Source organism: Lactuca virosa, chromosome 2 (genome assembly GCF_052849685.1).
Source record: "Lactuca virosa cultivar CGN04683 chromosome 2, Lactuca_virosa_CGN04683_v6, whole genome shotgun sequence".
NCBI classification, from domain to species: Eukaryota; Viridiplantae; Streptophyta; class Magnoliopsida; order Asterales; family Asteraceae; genus Lactuca; species Lactuca virosa.
In genome coordinates this window covers 219404213-219427897 of record NC_136427.1, presented here as the reverse complement: position 1 = coordinate 219427897, position 23685 = coordinate 219404213, and the positions used below count along the sequence as shown (strand labels likewise).

Here is a 23685-nt window from a genome sequence, read left to right as displayed (position 1 = left end):
TACGAAGTCTCAATGTTACAGACTTGTTGGTTTTCCTTCTACTTTCAAGTTCACTAAAGGAAAGAAAGATGAGTCACAGTCTGCTGTGCAGAACGTTCAAAGTGTTTCTACACCATCTACTATGACCTTTTCACCTGAGCAATATTAACAACTTCTTCAACTATTGAATAATAGCAACATCAACAATACTTCTTATTCTCCTCAAGTGAATTCTGCTATTTCAGAAGGAGCATTGCATCCTGATGGTACAATTTTTTCTTTTAAACATTTTTGTGCAAATGTTTACAAATCTTCTCATCTTCTTCATAAACATAATTCGTGGATCATAGATTCTGGTGCTACTGATCACATTTGTTCTAATCAAAGTTTCTTTGTCTCTCTTTCTAAACTCATTCAGCCTCATTCTCTTGGTCTTCCTAATGGAATTGACACATCTGTCAATTATATTGGTGATGTTCAGATTCATGATTCAATTGTTCTTCGTGGGGTACTTTATGTCCCTGAATTCAAATACAACCTTCTTTCTATTCCTAAACTCACTTCTCAACTTCATACTTTTGCAATTTTCACTGATGAAAATTGTTTTCTGCAGGACCCTTCCATGAAGAATAAAATTGCTTTTGGACTTCTTGGTCAAAGAATCAATGATTTGTATGTCTTTGATCATCATCAAATCAAGACTACATTAGCATATGATTACTTAGTTTTTCCTTCATCGTTGTCTTGTCAAACTTCTGTATTCAGTTCTACTTCTAATAATCAAACAATGTTATGGCATAATAGACTTGGCCATATTTCTGTTGCAAAACTCAAAGATTTGTCTCTTGTATCTTCTAAATGTACTGATTTGAATCTTGAATCTTGTGTTGTTTGTTCAAAAGCTAAACAACGTAAATTACCATTTCCTGTTAATGAATCCATGTCTAAGGCATCTTTTGATCTGATTCATGTGGATGTTTGGGGTCCATATAAACACATGACTCATGATGGTTTCAAATATTTCATAACAATTGTTGATGATCATAGTCGACATACTTGGATTCATTTGCTTTCTCATAAACATTATGCTTTTACTCTTCTCAAAGCTTTTGTTAAAATGGTCAAAACTCAGTTTAACACTATGGTCAAAGTTATAAGAATTGATAATGCTTTGGAGTTGGGGTCAAGCACAGAAGGTGTTACTTTTTTTCAAGACAATGGTATTTTGCATCAAAAATCTACTCCTTATAATCCTCAACAAAATGGGATTGTTGAAAGGAAACATCAACACATTTTAGGTACTGCAAGAGCTCTTTATTTTCAATCAGGGATTGGCATTGCTTATTGGGGAGAGTGTGTTTGATTAACATGATGCCCTCAAAGATCTTAAATGACAAAAGTCCTTTTCAAGTATTACACAAAGAACAACCATCTTTGGAAAGATTAAAAAGTTTTGGTTGTTTGTGTTATGTCTCTTCTTTAGCTCGAGGCAGAGACAAGTTCATGCCACGTGCTAATCCTTATATTTTTATTGGATATCCACCTGGTCAAAAAGCCTATAAGGTATTGGATTTAATCACCAAATCCATATCTGTATCACGGGATATCAAATTTTTTGAAACCATTTTTCCTTTACATTCTCATTCTCACCATTATTTTTCATTACCAAATGATTGTTACCTTCCCAAATCAGTTTCTGGCCCTAATTCGGCAAATTCCAATTATGCCCCTGATACAGATTTTGTCCCCATTTCTCCTGAGGTTGTTTCCAATCATTCATCACATACTCATAATTCGCATGAACATGATCCTCCTTCACGTGCACCATTATTAAGGAGATCTACACGTGTTTCTCAACCTCCAATTCATCTACAAGATTATATTTGCAATAGTGCTGTTTCTGATAGTTCATCTCTATGTTTTCATACACTTACAAATATGTGTATTGGTTTGGATTCATCTTCTACTAAAAGTTTTTCAATGAATGTTACAAGAAGTATTGATCATGTTCACACTCATGAAGTTGAACCTGCATTTTATCATGAGGCTAAAGGCAAGCCCCAATGGGAAGCAGCTATGAAAAAGAACTTGATGCATTGGCTGCTAATCATACTTGGGATGTGGTTAAGTTACCCAGAGGTAAGAAACCAATAGCTTGTAGATGGGTATTCAAAATTAAATATCGTGCAGATGGTAGCATTGAAAGACATAAAGCACGGTTAGTAGCCAAAGGATTCACCCAAAAAGAGGGGGTAGATTACCACGAAACTTTTTCACCAGTTATTAAATTCACAACAATTAGATGTCTTGTATCATTGGCAGTTAAAAGAGGATGGAATATTCATCAATTTGATGTAAACAATGCTTTTTTGCATGGTGAGTTACATGAAGAAGTTTATATGAAGCTACCTCCTGGATTCCCTCTTGATTCTGCTTCTTCAAAAGTTTGCAAACTTAAAAAATCCTTATATGGATTAAAACAGGCATTAAGGCAGTGGTATGATAAGCTTTCTTCTACATTAATTTTGAAAGGCTACACACGATCACTCAATGATTATTCTTTGTTTCTTAAGAAGACCACTAATACAATTGTTGTTGTAGCCATATATGTTGATGACATATTGGTTACAGGAGATGACAATGAGGAGATCATGTCTCTTAAAGATTCACTTCATCAACAATTTCAAATCAAAGATTTGGGTTATATTCATTATTTTTTGGGTTTGGAATTCAATAAAATTGATCAAGGAATGATTGTTCATCAGCAAAAGTATGTCAAAGAACTTTTGTCTACATATTCCATGGAACATCAACCCGTTTCGAACACTCCTCTGCCACCAAAAACACATTTGTTGCCTGTTATGGATGATCTTTTACCTGATCCAACAGTGTATCGACAGCTTATTGGCAAATTAAATTTTTTGTTACATAGAAGGCCTGATATTTCTTATTCGATTCAATACTTGGGTCAGTTTAATCAAACACCTTGTAAAGCCCATTATGAAGCTGCACTTCATGTCCTAAAGTATCTCAAAGGTTCTTATTCACAAGGTTTATTCTTTAACAAGAATACCAATTTTACAGTTGAAGCTTTTTGTGATTCTGATTGGGCTTCTTGTCCAATAACTAGAAGAAGTGTGAGTGGTTTTTTCATATTGTTTGGTGATTCTCCAATATCTTGGAAATCTAAGAAGCAAGTCACTGTTTCTTTGTCCTCTGCAGAGGCAGAATACAGGTCGATGAGACGAATTTGTGCAGAATTGGTCTGGCTTAGTCGATTACTTCATGAGTTACAAGTTGACAATATTACCCCTATACCTGTAGCACCTGGTTCTTGGTACGCATTCTTTTATTTAATTCTTGGATCATTTTGCATTTTTGGCCTTGGACTCGGCGAGTCGAAGGACTGACTCGCCGAGTAGAAGCAGAAAGGAACGCGGGGTTTAAGTAATGGACTCGCCGAGTCGGGTCCCGGACTCGGCGAGTAGCCGCTGTCTGGACAAAAACCCTAATCCAGGGGTTTGCACCCTATTTAAACGACCTTATGCAGCCTCCATCACCCCTTTATGCTCCCAAACACCCCTCACTGAAACCCTAGCCGTTTTTGAAAGTAATCTAAGCCTTGTTGGTGGATTTTGGTGCTTGTGATCTTAGAAGGAAGGGAGAAGCTTGAGGAAGCAAGTAGAGATCAAGAGAATCTGAGTTTGTGCACCTTCTACAGCTCATTGAAGGTAAAAATCTGTAACCTTGCTCATTCATTTGTTAGATCCCTCTTTGGGGAGGTTTAGGGCTTTTTATGAGCCATTTTGGTAGCCAACCATGTTTGCAAACATGGTTGGGGGTTTAAGCTTCTGAATCACATCATGAAAGAAGTCACTAGGCAGATTTGGGTTGCTTTTGCACCCATGAAAGGTTCCATGTGCCATATGAGCTTGTTTTATGTCCATTTGAGCTCAAAGTCCCATGCAAGCACGTAAAGGTTGTAACTTTACGTGCTAGATCGATTGTAGAAGCTTGGATCTATCTTTTGATCAAAGGATTGTTGGGTAGTTGGTGTCTTTTCCAACTCACAAAGCAATAAAAAAGGGAAAAGCAAGTGGCAGACAAAGGAATGTGGAACACCTCATTTGGAGGAAAAGCAAAGGAATGCATCCATTCTTTATTTCCTTAAGCATCGGCTCTTTGCCTATAAATAGAACATTCATCATTCATTTGTACATGTACCAACTTGTACTGTAATCTTCTAGCAATAATAAAATCTCTAGTTGCGGCCCGTGGATGTAGGATTTGTACCGAATCCGAACCACGTAATATTCTTGTGTTCTTCTTGCTTTATTTTCTCGTTTCGTTTGTGAGTGTGTGATAGTGTGTTTCCGCTGCGTGTACCCGGTCCGATTCCTAACAACTGGTATCAGAGCCTGGTTAGCGAGGTTTTGGAGGGTACGATCGTTTTTCTGTCACACACGAGTGTACCTTATTTTTTTTGTTTGCCGTAATGGCTGAAGACAAGGTTATAATCGAAAGGTTCAATGGTTCTGATTTTAGCTGGTGGAAAATGCAATTAGAAGCATTGCTATGTCAGAAAGACTTGGACGTGGTACTCGGAGACAAACCGGAGAAAATGGAAAAAGCTGCTGAAGATGCGTGGAACTCAAAGGACAAGAAAGCCAAGGCGGTTATTACATTGTCGTTGACGAACAGCGTTGCTTTCAACATCATGAATGAAACCACGGTGCGTGGTATGATGGAGGCTCTGTCAAATATGTATGAGAAACCATCGGCGGCTAACAAGGTGTTCTTGATGAAGGAGCTGTTCATTACAAGGATGAATGAGGAAGGCTCAGTTACGGTTCACATTAACAATCTAAATTCAATTCTGTCCAGATTATCATCTGTGGGAATTAAATTTGATAATGAGACTCAAGCTTCGCTGCTACTAGCTTCTCTACCTGATAGCTGGTCCGGAACAGTTACTGCTGTTACGAGTTCCGTGGGGACCAATGGTATGACTTTTGAAGGGGTTAGAGATTTGGTTCTAGGCGAGGATATCAGACGCAAGAATCAAGGTGGATCTTCCTCTTCTGATTTATTAAATGTCGGAAGAGGTAGAGGGAATAGCAGGAATAGTGGGAGCAGTGGGAGTCGGGGAAAAAGTTCTTCTAGAACTTTGAAGAATGTGAAATGCTGGAACTGTCAAGAAGTGGGACATGTTAAGAGTCAATGTCCAAAGAAAGAATTGAACATTGCTGATGCTGAGAATTTTTCTGGGGATGATGCATTGTTACTCAGTATGGAAAGTTCTGTAGACTCTTGGGTCATGGATTCAGGGGCTTCGTTTCACGCCATGGACAACGGGGAAACGATGGTGAATCTAAAAGAAGGAGATTTTGGGAAGGTACGGTTGGCAAATGACGAGATGCTTCAAGTAACGGGCATAGGAGATATTGATCTGGTTACTTCATTGGGAACTACATGGAACCTGAATAATGTTAGGGTGATTCCGGAGCTGAAAAAGAAATTGATTTCTGTTGGTCAGCTGGATAAACAAGGACTGGAAGTAAGGTTTGGTGGTGGTAAATGGAGGGTGGTCAATGGTAATTCGGTGATTGCTCATGGTATAAAGTGTGGGTCATTGTATATGGTTGAGGTACCTGCTGAGGGAAGTATGACCGTCCCTGTTAAGCAAGACAAAATCTGGTTCGCTAAATCTACGGCTAAGAGAGTTCATTTTGCAAACATGAATTCTGGAGCCAATGGGATGTTAGCTGAACGAGTCGGAAAGTCTAAACCAGTCAGGAGATTTTGTGACAGTGGGAGCACGGGGCGTGTTCCGGGTACAGTTACAAAGAGCCGTTGGGTTTTGAAGACTAAGACTGAAAAATTCTCTCCTGTTGGAAGTTTGCTAAGTTTGGAGAGTGTTAGTGGTCCTCAGTGTATCTCTGGATCCGGTGGAGTGTCCAAACCGGTTGAGACAGAGGATGAGTCGGTGGCGGGATTAGCCACAGTTGAGTTGGAGCTAGTGGGAGCTTCAACTGGCCCTTCTTGTACTTGATGATGAGGGGCGGCTGCAACTAGAGAAATGAGACTAAGTTTAGCTTGTTCTTGGGAACAAGAAGCTTGGAAGACTTGTCTGGTTTAGAGATTACTGAAGTGACTGAGGAATGTTGCTAGAGTTGGATGGTAGAAAAAGCCTGAGTTGTTCAAAGCCCCAAGTGGGAGATTGTTGGGTAGTTGGTGTCTTTTCCAACTCACAAAGCAATAAAAAAGGGAAAAGCAAGTGGCATACAAAGGAATGTGGAACACCTCATTTGGAGGAAAAGCAAAGGAATGCATCCATTCTTTATTTCCTTAAGCATCGGCTCTTTGCCTATAAATAGAACATTCATCATTCATTTGTACATGTACCAACTTGTACTGTAATCTTCTAGCAATAATAAAATCTCTAGTTGCGGCCCGTGGATGTAGGATTTGTACCGAATCCGAACTACGTAATATTCTTGTGTTCTTCTTGCTTTATTTTCTCGTTTCGTTTGTGAGTGTGTGATAGTGTGTTTCCGCTGCGTGTACCCGGTCCGATTCCTAACAAGGATGTACATCAGAAAGCAAAGATTTAGGGTATGGACGTGACCAACTCGGCGAGTCCATTATTGGACTAGGCGAGTCTAAGGGTTTTGCCCCTTTCTGTTGAGGGTCAAAAGAACTCAGTTGAGTGTGGAAAGGTTTTAAGGGGGTCCCAGGGAGTGACCCAACGTTCTGGACTAAGCCATTGTTCTGAAAGTTCATGGGACTCGGCGAGTTCATGAACGAACTCGGCGAGTCCAAGGCAATCTCCTTAGAACTCGACGAGTTGTTCATCAACTCGGCGAGTTGAGGACAGTTCTTGTTCATCAGATGAAGGTAAACTCGACGAGTTGTTCATCAACTCGGCGAGTCGGATGAGTTTTCATGTGGCGTTCGAATGAGAGAATAACTCATCGAGTTGACGGCCCAACTCGACGAGTAGGGTCACGTATGAGGACGAGTAGAGAGTGAGGGACTCGGCGAGTTGACGACCCAACTCGGCGAGTCGGGTCAACTGGAAGTTGACTTTGACTTTGACTTGACTTGATCAGGGGTAAAATGGTCATTTTACCCAAAGAGTAGATATCAGATTCTGATGGTGTGTTTTGTGGGATTTATAGCCGGAGGATTTCCGGAGCAACAGCAGCAGATAGAGAGTTCCCGCACAGATCAGCAGCTACTACGAGGTGAGTTACCTTCCAGTAGCGGTGGGTCTACGGCCACAATGTCGGCCCACCAGTAGGGACCGTATGATAGATGTTTGTCTTTGTGATATTCATCTGTGTTGCTACTACCTGATATGTTATATGCTAGCGTGATATGATATGTGATAGTGATAGAGTTCGGTTGTTAGGACCGAAGGGTAGGTTAGGCACCCCAGATATGCCTAACAGTATGTTATGATATGTTTAGCTGCTAGCATGATATGTTGTATGAGATAGAGGTAGTAGGAGGGGGAATAGTCCCTGAGATTCGGTTGTTAGGACCGAAGGGTAGGTCAGACACCCCAGATATGTCTGACAGTAGATTATGCTATGATATATGTGACAGTAGTAGTAGGGGGTGAAATAGTCCCCGAGGTTCGGTTGTTAGGACCGAAGGGTAGTCAGCACCCCAGAATGGCTCGACATGGGTAGGTCAGCACCCCAGAATGGCTTGACACGGGTAGGACGGCACCCCAGAATGGCCGCATGGGTAGGTCGGCACACCAGAATGGCCGTACCGGGTAGGTCGGGCACCCCAGAAATGCCTGGCAGTATGTATGCTATATGATTGTATGGTATGTGGACGATGGGGGAACTCACTAAGCTTTGTGCTTACGGTTTACAGTTTTGTTTTCAGGTACCTCTTCAGCGAAGGGGAAAGAGCTGGCGCGGTAGCGGCACATCATACACACACACATTGGTTTTCTGCATTATGAGATGTTCTGGGATTGTACTCTGACATTATTATATTTTTAAGATTTGGCTTTCAGACACGAGATATGTTTTTATGAAATGATATGATCGGATGATGTTTATTCACAAATGTTTTCCAAAGTATTGATTTAAAAATGAAAATTTTGGGCGTGAAAATTGGGTTGTTACAATACCTTTGAAGTGTGATAACCAAGCTGCTATCTACATTGCCACTAATCCTGTATATCATGAGCGTACAAAGTATATTGAATTGGATTGTCACTTTGTAAGGGAAAAATTACAAGTTCGACTAATATTTTTGTCTCATGTGAAAACTCAAGATCAGTTAGCTGATGTTTTTACTAAACCATTGTATGGTCCACAACATCAATTAGCAATGTCCAAGCTTGGGCTTCTTCCGTATCCACCAGCTTGAGGGGGAGGGGGTGTCAATTTACTTCATTCAGTTAAGTTTGTTAGTGACAAGGGCATTTCTGTAATTTAATGTACAGGTAGTTAGCTTGTTTAGTAAGCTGTATATATTAGTTCTTTTGTAAACTTGTAAAGTCCTAATCAATGGAAGATTTTAATTCTATCAATACTGTGTTCATTTTCATACAAGTTAACAGAATATGCATACAAATTTAGTTCTATAACTCATGTTGGATCAATCTTATTTTTCTAAGAACAACTATATTAGTCAACATTCTCGTCATTCTCATCGAATGTGTAACGACACTTTTCCTATATTCGTAATCAGTAATGACACTTTTCCTATAGAACACAAACTGCAGTATAAGATAGCTTTGCTTAACACTATGTCTTAGTTACTCTAAAATAACCATATATAATCTTTGATGGAATCGCTTAAGTCTTCAACCAAATGGTATACAATGAAAGTCCTAAGTGGAGAAATGTAATTTTTAATGTGAGTGATAACTGAATATTGGATAGTTAATTCGTATTAGGATGGCGACATTAATTAGCTAGAAAGAATAAGATAGTTTTTTTGGATAACGAGGGTAAACCTCATGCAGTCATGCAAGCAAACTTTGTCGGTGCAACAAAAAGGGAGACATGTGTGCTACCAAAGAGCTTAAACTTGTGGGAATAAATATAAATGTTCAGTCCAAAATCCGAAATCTGAAGCTAGATGTATTTTTTTTCTGACATTTAGTTTTGATGTAACATAAAGTTAGTTCGAAATAAAATTGTTCCATCTTAGAAATGTTGGTCAAATTGTTAATGCTCAAAAGTTGGGTCATTTTCTTAAATTTCATATTATTAAGTAGTATATTTGTAATTTTCTCATATCTAAAATGTTTGAAAACTCTAAAATCACCAAAAATTTGTAATTGTTGGTTTATCATTCCATTTTGTTCCCCAACCTATCAACTATTTCATTTTGGTTTGACGTCAAATTTAATAAGAATATACTCCTAATAATAATAATAATAAAATAACCAAAACAATGACAAAAGTTGAAAGTTCATGGATTAAATATTATCAGATGTTACTTAGGAGACTATAAATAATGTTTGATGGCTGAATGAATTACACTTGCACGGTTGCACCAGATGGGTGTATTTAGGTCTGGATAAAAAAGCCTAACCATAACATTATGGCCCATAATTTGCCCAATGTTGGGCCCTTCAAACAGAGACAACAGTCAACAGTAAACAACGTGAAAAATGGAGGTGCTCTTTCCCTCTTGAATCGGTGATGGGTATTGGATGGCATACGGTTGATGTGCTTCGGGAAAAAAAAAGTTAAAAGAAAAGAAAAAGATGCTTATTAATCAAACTAGGTTATAACCCGTGGAAACCGCGATTGATATATTTAAAATTTTTATATAGATAAAAAAATAATAAATATAAAAAAAACGAAGATATTGTGGATTGTAAGTAATTATGAATTAATTTGTTAAACAAAATAACATAATAATGTTATTATATTTTCAAAATTTGAATTGAATTTGATTTGTTACAAAAAAAATAATAATAAAAATCATAGAAAAAATGTTCAAAGAGACATTAAAAAAAACTGACACGTGTCATTTTTAGGTTTCATTTATTAGAGGATGTAGATCTCAAAAAGATATCTAATAATAATCGTTACCAAAAAATATTAAAATTTAAAAAGTTGTTCTTAAAAAAGGAAAATTCTATATGTACCCCAATTACATTGTGTACCTCGTATAAGTGTAATAGTGCTTAATTGTCAACTTGAACTAGAAAATATTTTTACTTTTTTTGAGTTGTTAAAAAGTGTAATATTTTCTTTTGTTACAAAGATCCTCCTATGAATTTCTATTTTTTCATAAAAACGTTTTATAAATTAACTACCATACATAAGTTATTTTAAATTTATTTTTATCAAAAACTAGTTTTGACATTTAATAATCATTATACATTAAAAATAAAACAAATGGTATTTATTCAAATTGATGGAATATTTGAGAGAAGGAGGGAATTGTGTTCAAACCAATAATGGAGCTAATATAAAAATTAATTGATGCAATTATCTCTTCTTCGAATTGTATATTTTTTTAATTAGGTGCTTAAATATTTTAATAGAAAATTATAAATAAATAAAAAATCCCATCCCCGCATAATGAAGGAGTTTTTAACTTAAGCATAGTAGTTACAAAATTTATTTACCTAAACATAGTGTTTGAAAAAGTAATTACCAAAACAAAGTTAATACAATTATAAACCCTTTTTTATTAAAAGAAAAATCGAAAACACGTCACACAACAGTGAATTCTACCAACGACTAACACCGTGTCATCTCCGACATCTTTTCCATCCCTCCCCTCGTCCACGGGCCACCAAACTTTTTTTCCGATTTCTATTTTCTACCCATCTCTTTAATATGAACAAATTTTACATGTTTGAGCCATTGTTTCTTAAATTACTGGCATTATCCTTATGCAATCTCCATTCCTCACCATTTCTTGAATTACCAGTATTGCCAATTAAACCTATCAAAAACCATTAACAATATCCTTAGGCACAAAAAGATTCTTAAAGGATGGACTTCTTCTCTAGAAGAGTTTCCATGGAAATATTCATTTTACTGGGCTGGGATCTAACTGACCTCCTGTTATGGCCTTTGTGTGTACGCCATCTTCCATAATTTGTTAATTGGAATTTTTCTTGTCGTTCCATCCATTTATCAATCTTAAATGTAGCCAACAATCCCGCTTAAGAATGTAGTGGAATCGTTGTAAGAAGCTCTGAATCCATTGCACCATTGCACCAACACTCCTCCACCACTCACCACCGGAAGATCGTCAGAAAACCCAGTTGAAAGCAAACTCGCCTAGAGAGAGAAACGACATAATGGTTGTACCGTCTTACTTGATGGCAATAAGGACTGTATACTTTTATAAAACACGAATCTTGGAGAATTCATGTAGATGAAACGATTGAATGACAGGTTACCAGGCGATGATTGTTAATTGTAGAGAATAAATTGAAGTGGGAACTCCCGCTTCAAGCAAGTTTTCGGCTAAAGTGAGAAACAAAAGCCACTCCATTGATGATGGCAATCAACTGATGAAGCAAGTAAGGTATCTAAAAATGAATTAGCCTAAGATGCTCGAATGATTTCTAATCCGAGAGATTACCAGAAATTAAGTTATAATGAGATAAACCCATTTACTTGAATGATTTCAATTGTGCAACAAACCCTCTTCCCAGAAGAGATAGCTAGTTAGAAGCATGTGTTATTTCACATGAAGAAGGGGCTCCACTTTAGTGGCAAAAATGGTAGCTCCAACTAAAAAAAGAGAAGAAAGGGTACCGATAGAATCCACTTTAATTTATTTATTTATTTATGAATATAAAAATAGGACTAATAATTAATCTGCCATTCTTTGATAATTACTTTTCAAACTACTAGTAATCGGTAAATATTTTTCATATATACCATGGTCAAGTTAAAAACTCCATAATGAAGAACTATAATACTTTGGTTCGAACTGAAAACTATATATATATATATATATATATATATATATATATATATATATATATATATATATATATATATATATATAAAGTAATAGGAATCTCTTTTTATATGTTCTTTAATGTTTTTCCTGTTGAAAGGTTGGGAGGGAGGGCAGCAACCAACAATACAAAATTCTATAAGATACGATTAATAATCATTTTGCATAAACCATATCTTCCTCTTACAAAAGATATTCACTTTATCCTTAAAATAAATTATTTTGAAGTTGTTGAAGAAATTAATATTTTATGATAAATTTCCAATTTTACATTATTCTATTGCTCGCTAAGTAGCTAACAAGTACTACAGTTAAAGGTAATAATAATACTTTTCAGATATAAATTTAATTTAATTTTTTATATTAAAAAACATATATATATATATATATATATATATATATATATATATATATATATATATATATATAATATGTTTATTTAATATAAAAATGTTTCTAGACTAATGGTATTATGTGTTGTTTTTTCTCTTTGAGATAGAGCCTTCATGTGTTGTTTTTTCTCTTTGAGATAGAGCCTTTAAGTCTCGATAAGTAAATTAAAGAATATATATATATATATATATATATATATATATATATAAATAAGAGAGAGAATTTCACAATATTTCAAAGAAATTATAAGATTAAGGAAAAGAAAGAATTTCACAATATTTTGATGAAGATGGTACCCAACATCTGGTCTGAGTTTATTGTGTGGCCCACACAATAAGCATTTACCCGTTTGTTAGTAACAAATAATTAAATAAATTTTCTTAACAAGAGTTCGGTGATTAAAATACTATATAAAGTTTAAATCCTAACACATTCAAAATCTGAACAGGTGTTATAGAATAGGCTGATACATTCAAAATAAATGTTCAATGTTATGCAAGTGTCCTTTTGAGATGTTCAGAATGAACGGTTGAGATGGTAAACCGGTGTGACAGGTTGAAAATGAACGGTTGAGATGATACGATTTATTATTATTTTTATAATTAAATAATAAATAATTAATTTGAACCCACCAATCAGCACCGTGTCTCCTTCTATATGGGTTCCAACTAGAGGTTTAAGTTTGGTAGCCGAGACTTCAGACCAGGAAACCAATATATATATAAACCTCAACTCCGCGTTGAAATACTCAACCCCTTTGTCTCTCTTTTGTCAAATACAGAAGTTCAAGCTTGCATTCGCAGGTTAATTTCACTGATTAGCTGGTTTACTGATTTCAAGCACATCATTATCATATGTCGTCGGATTCCTTGTTGGGTTTGCTCAGAGTTCATATCCACAAAGGTGTAAACCTTGCAATTCGAGATCTACGTAGCAGCGATCCTTACGTTATCATCCGAATGGGAAAACAGGTGAGTGAACTTTAATTAATTTTTTTCTTCATTCCCTTTCCTCGTGGAGAGATTCTACTTTCTAGTATTAATTGCTGGATGATCAATGAAACTTGCGGAAACTTCGGAAGTTTGTTGCGTTGTCGAAATTTTCATCGACTTCTTCCGCCGAGGTGTTGAATCTACTAAGAAAATGGTGGTGGTTGTGCGGTGGCTGATGGTGGAAGCCGGTGTTGGTGTAGAGTTGATTACGATCGTATACTTTGTTATTTCCGCCCAATGTAATACGAAACAACGGCCGGAAAATAATCCCGGTGTGACGCCGATGAAAAACAATAAAAAGAATTCTGGTAATTAAATAACTTTTCCCTAATTTTTGTACAGAAATTGAAGACTCGAGTGATGAAAAAAAACCTAAATCCTGTGTGGGATGAAGATTTAACTCTCTCGATTGTAGAGCCTCTTCCCGTTAAACTCGTAAGCTGTTCTTCAATTTCTTGATTCTCTTCCCCTAAATTATCATCAAATTGATTTCAGATTTTGAAACATTATTGTTGATACAGGAAGTATACGATAGGGATCTATTTTCAGCCGATGATAGAATGGGGGATGCAGAATTCGACTTCACTCCATTCTTTGAAGCTGTGAGGATGCGTTTGAATTCTGATATCTTAAACAACACGATCATCACAACTGTGAAACCAACGAGGACCAATTGCTTGGCTGAAGAAAGCTACATAACATGGACAGATGGAAGAGTTGTCCAAAACATAGTTCTTAGATTACGAAATGTTGAAAGTGGTGAAATTGAAATAAAATTGAGTTGGATTGACGTTCCTGGTGGTGGTAATAAACGTATGTAATTACTAATTAGCGCTTACTCCATTGATATATGCTTATGTAGTTATTTCCTTCGTTTCTAGAGATCTATGTTGTAGTAGTAGATTCAAACAATATATCTGATTTTATTTTAACAATGGAATGGTATTTTTAGGGTTTTGATTGAAGTCAAAACACTTGTTTTTATGTGCATTGATGATCGTTTATTCCATATCTTTTTAAACTTGCTAAATATAAATATGATAATCAAGAACATCTTGATTTGGTGATTTTTCTGTATGTCTGTCTATATCTCAATTTTTGGAATACATCTCAAAATGTTCATTGTCTGTTTACTTAATTGTCTTTAATGTGTGGATGTAGTTTCATGTGATTGGTTGGAAAAAATGATGATTTGAAGAGGAAATTCAACGCAAGTTTCTTGCTTGTTTTTTGCCGAGTTTTTAGTTAAAAAGGTGGGGTGGAAGAGAAAATAGCCGTATTTTGTTATTTCTTCATACTAAAAAAACCTCTTCACTGCATAGGTTATTAAATACTTGAAAATAATTTCACATGATATATTGCCATTAAAGTGAACTACCTTTCTAAAAACTTATTGATACTAAATAACATGGAACTAAATAATTTTTGAAAAAACATTATATATATATATATATATATATATATATATATATATATATATATATATATATATATATATATATATATATATATATATATAAATTCAATAGAGAACCATTATTAATCAAGAAACCAATGAATCAATCCAAAACGTCGGAATTTAAAGCGATCAACGGCAAAAGTAAGGGTGTAAACTTTTATAATTGACGCACATGTACCGGATTATAACAAAACCCACTTCTTTTTTTTCATTTTAAATTTTTTTTAGGCAAAGTTTTTTATTGAAAAAAAAACCGAATATACCGTTGTTCACGATTTTTCGTCCTCTTTCCATAGAGATCCATGATTATATATAAAAAACGAACTTTTTTTTTCGAAAAAACCCACTTAATTTTCTTAGTTTTTCAATATTTTAGTTTATTTTTATAAAAAAACTAATTATACCAAAAATATTAATTTTTTGTACTCTATTAATAAACATCAACACCAATTAAAAAATAAAAATAAAAATCTCGAACAGTGTAGATTCACACTGTGAATCTAAACTGTAAATATTTCAATTTTTAACAATCACAATATGAAAAATCTCGAACAGTTCAGATTCACATTGTGAATCTGAATTATTATTATGCACACTGTGAATCTGAGAAGGTTCACAAAAAAAAAAAACCTCGATCAGTATAAATTCACACTGTGAATCTAAACTGTAAATATTTCAAATTTTAACATTCACAATGTGAAAAAGCTCCGATCAGTTCAGATTCACACTGTGAGTCTGACTTATTATTATGCACACTGTGAATCTAAGGAGGTTCACAATGTGAATCTGAACAGATTTACAATATGAATCTGAACATGTTCAAAATGTAAATTTGAACTGAAATATCGGTTTTTTTTTTTAACATGAATATGAATCTATGTTTAAAAAGTACAAAAAATATGAATTTTGATATATTTATTAATTTTTTTCTATAAAAAAATAGACCTTAACTTTTTTCATCAAAGAAAATGAAGTGAGTTTTTTTCGAAAAAAAAAATCGTTTTTTATATATCATCATGGATCTCTACGGAAAGATGACGAAAAATCGTAAACAACGGTATATTCGTTTTTTTTTTCGATAAAAAACATGGCCTAAATAAAATTTAAACGAAAAAAAGTGGTGAATTTTTTTGTAAAGTGGTGAGATTTCGATAAAAAACATGGGCTAATAGAATATTATTTTGTTAGAATGATGCTCTTTCAGAATTTTATTCTAATAGAATATTATTGAAGAATAACAAAATTTTTGAATCAGATGTTGAAAAATAACAAACATTCTAATATATTCTTATACATCCGAACTTAAATACAAATTCATACATATTCTTATAGACTAAAATCTTTATACATTTTAATATAATTATACATATTCTAAAAGAATATCAAGGTCTTCAACGCCTTCTTCCAGCCATTCCTATCACAAATACAACAAAAACTAATAATTTTTAAAAACATGTTACTTGCAATTAACTATCACTTCATATATTCTGGTAGAATACATAGAATATGACAGAATACATATAATACATTCTGGCAGAATACATCGATTTTATTCTGGTAGAATACATTCTGATAGAATATATAGAATACATTCAAAGGTATTGTATTTACTGCTAATATAATTTTAGATTTCAAATATACAATAACGAGGGACAATAGAAATTGGAATTCAAAATCACAAATTGAACCAAAATAATACACAGACAAATTAATTATCTTTTTAAACAATTACATAAAACATGTGTTGCTAGTAATTCTGACAGAATGCATACCACAAGGTTAAATTCTTTAAATTCTCTTTCAGGCATTTCAACAAACACTTGTTACACATTATCATCAAACAAGCCAAAAAAACATATTTGATTTACTTGCAATAGTTTACCTATAAACATAATTTCCAGCAACATATTTGATTTAGAATGCATACCACAAGGTTCAAAGAGTAAATTAATTTGTGTTGATGAAAAATAAAAAGGCACAAACAACCTAGAATTGTATTCCAAATCAATACATCAGAATAACAATAAATCATCACAAATCAAGGAATGTGAATGGAATGGAAATATGGAATGGAGTCAGTCATTACCTTGAGAAGGTGCAGTAACATAATAAGCAAGACCACCAACTGGATTGGCTTCCAGCACTGAATCAATACATCAGAATAACGAGTAAGTCAAATGCATAGAAGGCACCTTGAAGATCCTAGTTTTTAATCTAATCTGAATCTGTGGAGGAGTGAGTTTCAATTACTTGACAGATCAATGAAAACAAGCAAATATGATCGATTCGTACAGAAAAAGATAAAAAAAAAAAACAAAAAAACTAATCATAATATTTAATGAAAAAATTCAGATTTATAATCGAAAAAATAGTGATCGGAGATAAATTATACCATCATAACTGCTGCAATCAAATGTTTGTTGGAAATGACGACGCATCCTCTTCTCCTTCATCTTCCCCTTTACTTTCTCCTCGATTTCCTACAACGTTCAATTTACACACCATACCATCGACTCTGCTTCCATACGATTTTAGTTTAGGGTTTGAAGGGGTCACGAAGGTTGAGGGATATCGGGAAGGATGGCGGTGATCAGGATGAAGGCATGAGGTGTAAAAGGAGGAGTAACGTAGATGGATTCTCCGGCGGTGGTGGTGGTGGTGGAAGGGGGTTCCTGGATGTAAGACGATTGAGGCAGATACGGAGGAGAGGGATTCCATCATAGAGGCTCTTGCTTGTGCGTGTGAGACGTGTAGATGTTTGTATACAGAGACGACGATAGAGGAGAAGTTGGTAGTGATTCGGCGGGTGTAGACGATGATTTTTAGAGAAAAGGGGGAATCGGTGGTCTAATTTAAGGGATTTGATCCATGAATCAAGGGATTAAATTTTGGTTATTATTTAATTTATATGCAAAATTACATATCTAGCCTTATCTTGATTATTTAAGAATTAATTTTTTCCTGAATTCCTATTGGTGCATTTATGCACACAATAGTTGTCAAAAACATTTGAACCTATCTCTCTCTCTCTCTCTCTCTCTCTCTCTCTCTCTCTCTATATATATATATATATATATATATATATATATATATATATATATATATATATATATATATATATATATATATATTGAAAGAGGCTACATTTTTACATATTGAATTTAAGGGTATTGAAAAAAGTAAATTATTGAAATAGTCCCTATGGTATGACAAAATTGTGTGTTTAGTCCGTATTTTTTGCATTCGGATCATTCCTATGATATGATTTTGTTACGTTTCTCGTCCATGTATTACGTAAAATGACTATGGAGATCTCCAATAAAGTCTCAATATTTTGTGTTAGTTTATGGTTTAATCTCATCTTTTATTTTTTGAAAAAAAAAATCACGATTATTTTATATTTTGTCCAAATTAATGAAACAATTCTTATTTTTTTCAACAGGAAAATGACATATTATCGTATAAATTTAGATAATCGGAATTTTTTTAAAAAAAATGTTGGGTTAAACCGTAAACTGGTCCAAAATATTAGGAATTTATTGGAGATTTCCCAAAAGATTATTTTACCCTTTCTATATTTTCTTAAACTCTTTTAATTATTAATGTTACTTTTTATATTAATATTAAATGTCTTGGGCCCACCCAAACCACAAAGACAAACCTAATCAACCGCTTCCTTCTTACTCTCCTCCATCGGTCAGTCTTCCTTCCTCTCTACCACTGGAGTTGTCGTCTGAACCACCACCAGAGTTGTCGGAGTCGTCAACTCTGTCACACCATCGCCACCCACTTCAACAAAACAGTCAATCTTGTAACATCCTGTTTTTGAGGCTAAAAGTTTTAGGTTTTTTGGTAAAATAATAAGCTTTCTTTAATTTGAAATAAAATAAATCGAAGTGAAATAAATTAAATAATGGCAATACGAGGAAACAATAAAAAAAATCTTTTCATTAGTTGGTATTTGTAAAATAATAAAATTTAAATGTCTAGCAAAGTATTTCGATTAAAAGGGTCATTTGTGTCAAACAGGTGAAACTTAGGTTTGACTTGCGAGTTGACCAACTTAGTGACTTGGACTTAGTTTGTAGAGGTTAGGATGGAAAGGGACAATTTTGGAAAGTTATTGGTGGTTCCTTGGTTAGTTTGGAGTAATTTTGAATAGGTTTTTTCAAGGAAGGACTAAAGTTGCTTAAGTGACCAAAGATGGGTCTATTTGAAGTCTTCTTCTTCTTCATTTCCCCCTCAATCACGTTTTCATCCATTTTCATCCCATTTGAATGATTTTCTACCTTAAATCAATGGTTTTTTTGTTGATTGGAATTGCTTGATGAGTCTTTACTCAAATCCTTCCAAAATATTGCATCAAAGGTATTCTTCTTCCTCTTTTTCCCCAAATTCGAATTAGGGTTTGGATGAAATGGTAAATATGATTTTCATACTATATTGGTGATGATTACATGAGTTTAATGATGTATTTCATTTTCCTTAATCCATCTCCAAGCTCCAACCAACAAATGGTTGTGAGATTTGTGAGATTGGAGTTGTTTTGATGAGTTTCCTTAACCATCAATGGTGAAATCCAAACTCATGCTTAAATTGGGTTTTTGTTGTGAAATAATTGATGTGATTATACTCCTTGATCCATCTCCAAGCTCTAACCAACAAATGGTTGTGATATTTGTGAGATTGTAGGATGTTTGATAGGTTTTCAAGCCCTTGCTCTTAAAATTCGAATTAGATTCTCCAAGCAATGATATGAGCTTGAGTTTATCGTTAGATGGTACCTTTCACTTCTATCGGTGATCCATTTGTCAACCCTTGACTTATGGAGAGATTTCATGATGTTTGAATCAAGTTATAGTACAAATGGTGAAAATTTGGGTATTTTCAATTCAAGGGTTCATTAATTCAAATTATTAATTTCAGGCAATGATATAAGCTTAGATTGTGACTAGATTGCTTATGTTCTTTCAAATCCATGATCCATTTGTTAATCCATGACTAATGGTGATATTTCTAGTGTTTTATTCAAGTTTAGCTTTCATGTGATGGTTTGGGTACTTTCAAATCCTAAGTGTTTTAGATCAAGTTCCATGGTTTCAAAACAATGATATGAGTTTGATGTTATGCTTAGATTATGTATTCCATTCCAATCTGTGATCCACATGAAAAATCCGTGTTCGATGGTGAGATTATGAGTTTTTGTGCAATTTGAGCTTCATAACCCCATTTGTCTTCCATTTGGAAAATTATGTTTATTCCAAGGATATGAACCTTTTGGGGATCCTTTCTTATGTCAATTGAAGTGTTTTAGCATGTATTTGAAGCTCCTTGAGTCATTTGGGTAAGTTATAGGATGTTAGGATGCATTGAGACCAAAGTAGGATGCATAAAAGCGACTTTTTGACCATATTTGACATGTTGGGTTTGACATGGGTCGTGTCCGGAGCTCTGATCTCATGTCACAATGGAAAAACTTGTTTTTGTCATAACTTTTTCATCCAGCCTCGAAATCGTGCACGGTTTTCGCCTACGTTCTTGTTTTAACAAAAGGAAGGTTTTGAAACAATAGTATGTTACTTAATATACCATTTTGGGGTATTTTAAACTTACAATGTTAAGTTGACCCATTGAAGGGTATTATAGTCTTTTAACACCTTGTAATGGTATTAGGTGTTTTATTTGGGGATTTTAGAGCTAGAAGTGACATAAATAATGATTAGAAGATCTTTAGTGTTGCATACATAGGACTTAAGGTGAGTACACTTACCTTGGAACACTTGTCCCCAAAATTAGTATTCTAATTATGTTTCCCCCTTTTGTGTTATTTTAACACCTTGTTTTCTCGTTTGAATTAAGGACATGTTTTGAGAAATTGATTTATTTGTGTGGGGGTTAAAATTATTCTTTAGTAATATGGACACAGTTGACTTTTGGTTTTTATTTTGAAATTTGGAAGTACACATCCCTCGTTGTTGATTTTGTCTTTTTGGAAATTGTTTGACATATCTTTGATTGCTAGTTGCCCGTATGGGATTATTTGTGCATTCATGAAATATTATTTTCTGAAATGCTTTGATTAATATAAAGCTAAAATGCTTATTTTGAGAAAAGTGATTTTTGGCATCCTACCTATTGCATACATGCATATCATGCTAGGATGGGTGTTACTTTGTGGTCCCGGGTACCCAAATGGACATTTGTCGTTGCATATTATTTGTTTGTGAGTAGATTTCTAGATAATCCTCACGTGCACAAGTAGAGGCTTGCTAACTGTGACAACCATCAAATTTCGGTCAAGTCAAAGTCAAACAAAGTCAACTAGTCAAACCGGTCAACTCCATTAACCCTTGTATGATAGGGTTTACGTTATGTAATCACTGTATAATTCGCTATTTTAATGAGAAAACATCATTTGGAAAGTTCATGTGTTTGATTTTCCTTAGCCTTAACAGTGCTAAACAATGAACCAAAGCGATAAAACACTATTGCACAATCATCGGGATTGTGTAGGACACTAAATCATGGCTTAACGGGGTCTATGGACCTTGCGTTGCGAAGCCGGACACTCAAAAAGATCACAAACGAAACCTCTCGCAATCTCATTCAAACCCTACTCAAGATTACTTGACGCTAATAGGATCAAAACTCATACACTACGATATAAATTGACGTTAATAGCAACATAGTATAGTACAACATTATAACTATAATCAAATTAAATTATGATACCATATTAAAATCAAATCAAAGTATAATGCTCTAATTAAATTTAAAAGAATCAAACTTGAATGCTATAATTAAACTTCAAATCAAAGTAGATTGTTATAATCAAATAATAACTCATCTTTTATAAAACTTCATTTTTATAAACTTTACATTAAATTTTATAAAACTCTATTTTTATAAACTTTACATTAAATTTTATAAAACTCTTATATTAATGATGTAAAAGATGCTTGTGTTAGTGGGAAATTATGAAGACCACCAAAAGCAAAAAGATTATTCCCATGGTCTCCCACTCACACCTCCCATCCACTTTCCTTTCATTTTTCTCGCAACACATTATTCTCTTCACCACTTAAACATTGTCTATTCTTTCTCTCACTCTCAATCTCGAAATTCATCCAAGAAATACTCATATTCCAGCCAAGAACAATCTATTATACTCAAATCTTCATCCCTCTTGAAGCATTCATCAAGGTATGTTGTTAAAAGTTTCAAATTCATACAAGAAACAAATTAAATCCACCAAAATATCTAAAACTCATTTTATGCATTAACCTGATTTTTCTCAGAATCTCATCAATAAAATAAGAAGTTCTGGAAATTTTCAGAAAATAACTTATTTTTATTGAATTACTATAATTATTGCAATAAAGTAGGGCAATAATTCACATAAAATACTTTTTGCATTCAATAAATTCTGAGAAAATTCTGGAATGACCAATATATTGATTAAACATAATTTATGAAGTTTCATGCATTTATATTACTGTTTACTATTATTTATGATTTTATTGATTAATTAATAATGAAATATATAAAAAATACTTCCCATAGTCACAAATATCTAAAACTTATACACTGAGCTCTACATCATGTTATAAAACTATGGTTAATTTTACAGATTTTTTTAGAATCATTTACTATTTTTCCCGAATTTTGTGTTGTTTAAACATTAAAATATTAAATAAATACTAAAACAGTTCAGAAAAATATACAAATTTTACAGTAATTCATATTTTATGCAATAATGATTTCCTAATAATTTCATAATTTTTCAATACTGTTTACTATTTAAAACTATTTTCCTAAGTATTTAAGCATGTAAAAATGCATTTTAATGATTATTTCATATAAATAATTGTTAAAATCTGTAAATACTTATAATTGGGCAAGTTATTATTTTAATAAGAAATTATTAAAATCTGGCCTAAATTGAAAATATAAATTAATTATGCAAAGTAAGTAATTCAATTTAAAATTCATTTAACAAATAAATACCTTAATATTATAATCAAAATGAATTATTGTTAATTCATCTAATATAAGAATATGTGTCTAATTATTTGTATTAATACTCCATTCTCGTTTAGCAGTTCCTAAACCAAAACTATTAATTATATTAGGTTCTACGCCATTTTGACCCGAATCGTCTATCGTACGACACACGCATTTCGTTTTTGGACTAATGTGAGTAATCTACCCCATAATTTATAATTTTCAATACTTTTGGGGTGTATCATGTGGTTCTAATATGTTCCAACTTCATTTTATTTTTTTATCACAATTGAGACATTGTTGGGACATTTATACGTGAGTCATTAATTGTATAACTATTGTTTGTTTACGCTACATGTACTTGTAGTGCATTATCATTTTTAGTCTAATCTCCATGACTATGCCCGTATTCTTGAGGTACGTTATGGACAATAATAGCGCTATTGGGTTGACCACCCCGCCTTGGGACGCTAAGGTGATTGATTGCACGTGGTTGAGTGTGTATGATGATTAGATGCTCCATCCTATATATATATATATATATATATATATATATATATACATATGTATATATAGGGTGAGGACTTATTGTTGTTGTTATCATTTGTTAATCAATTTTTGATTTATAAACCGTTATCTCAAATACAATTGTTTGCCGACTTCAAAAGAAAACAAATTTCCAATTATAAAGGTTTCAACTTCACAATTTTCTCTACTAAAATTAGATTACTCACCAACTCTCGTAGTTGACCTGTTTTTACCCATGATGCAGATTTGAAGAATGAAGTTGATGAAAAATAGGTTGTGCCTTAGAAATCCACAAGACTATTTAAATTTGATTGTAATAAATGTTGTTCATATTTGGATTTGTATTTGTATGTTGTG

General features: G+C 33.7%; 1 protein-coding gene across 1 annotated transcript; it reads left to right on the top strand.

The window, feature by feature from the left end:
- The first annotated feature begins 12993 nt into the window (after positions 1 to 12993).
- Positions 12994 to 14327, top strand: LOC145160240 (protein C2-DOMAIN ABA-RELATED 4-like). The gene is made up of 3 exons (XM_079079365.1): positions 12994 to 13316; positions 13680 to 13772; positions 13859 to 14327. The coding sequence occupies exons 1-3, from the start codon at positions 13200 to 13202 to the stop codon at positions 14156 to 14158; spliced, it is 510 nt and encodes a 169-aa protein (XP_078935491.1). The 5' UTR covers positions 12994 to 13199; the 3' UTR covers positions 14159 to 14327.
- Positions 14328 to 23685: the final 9358 nt, after the last annotated feature.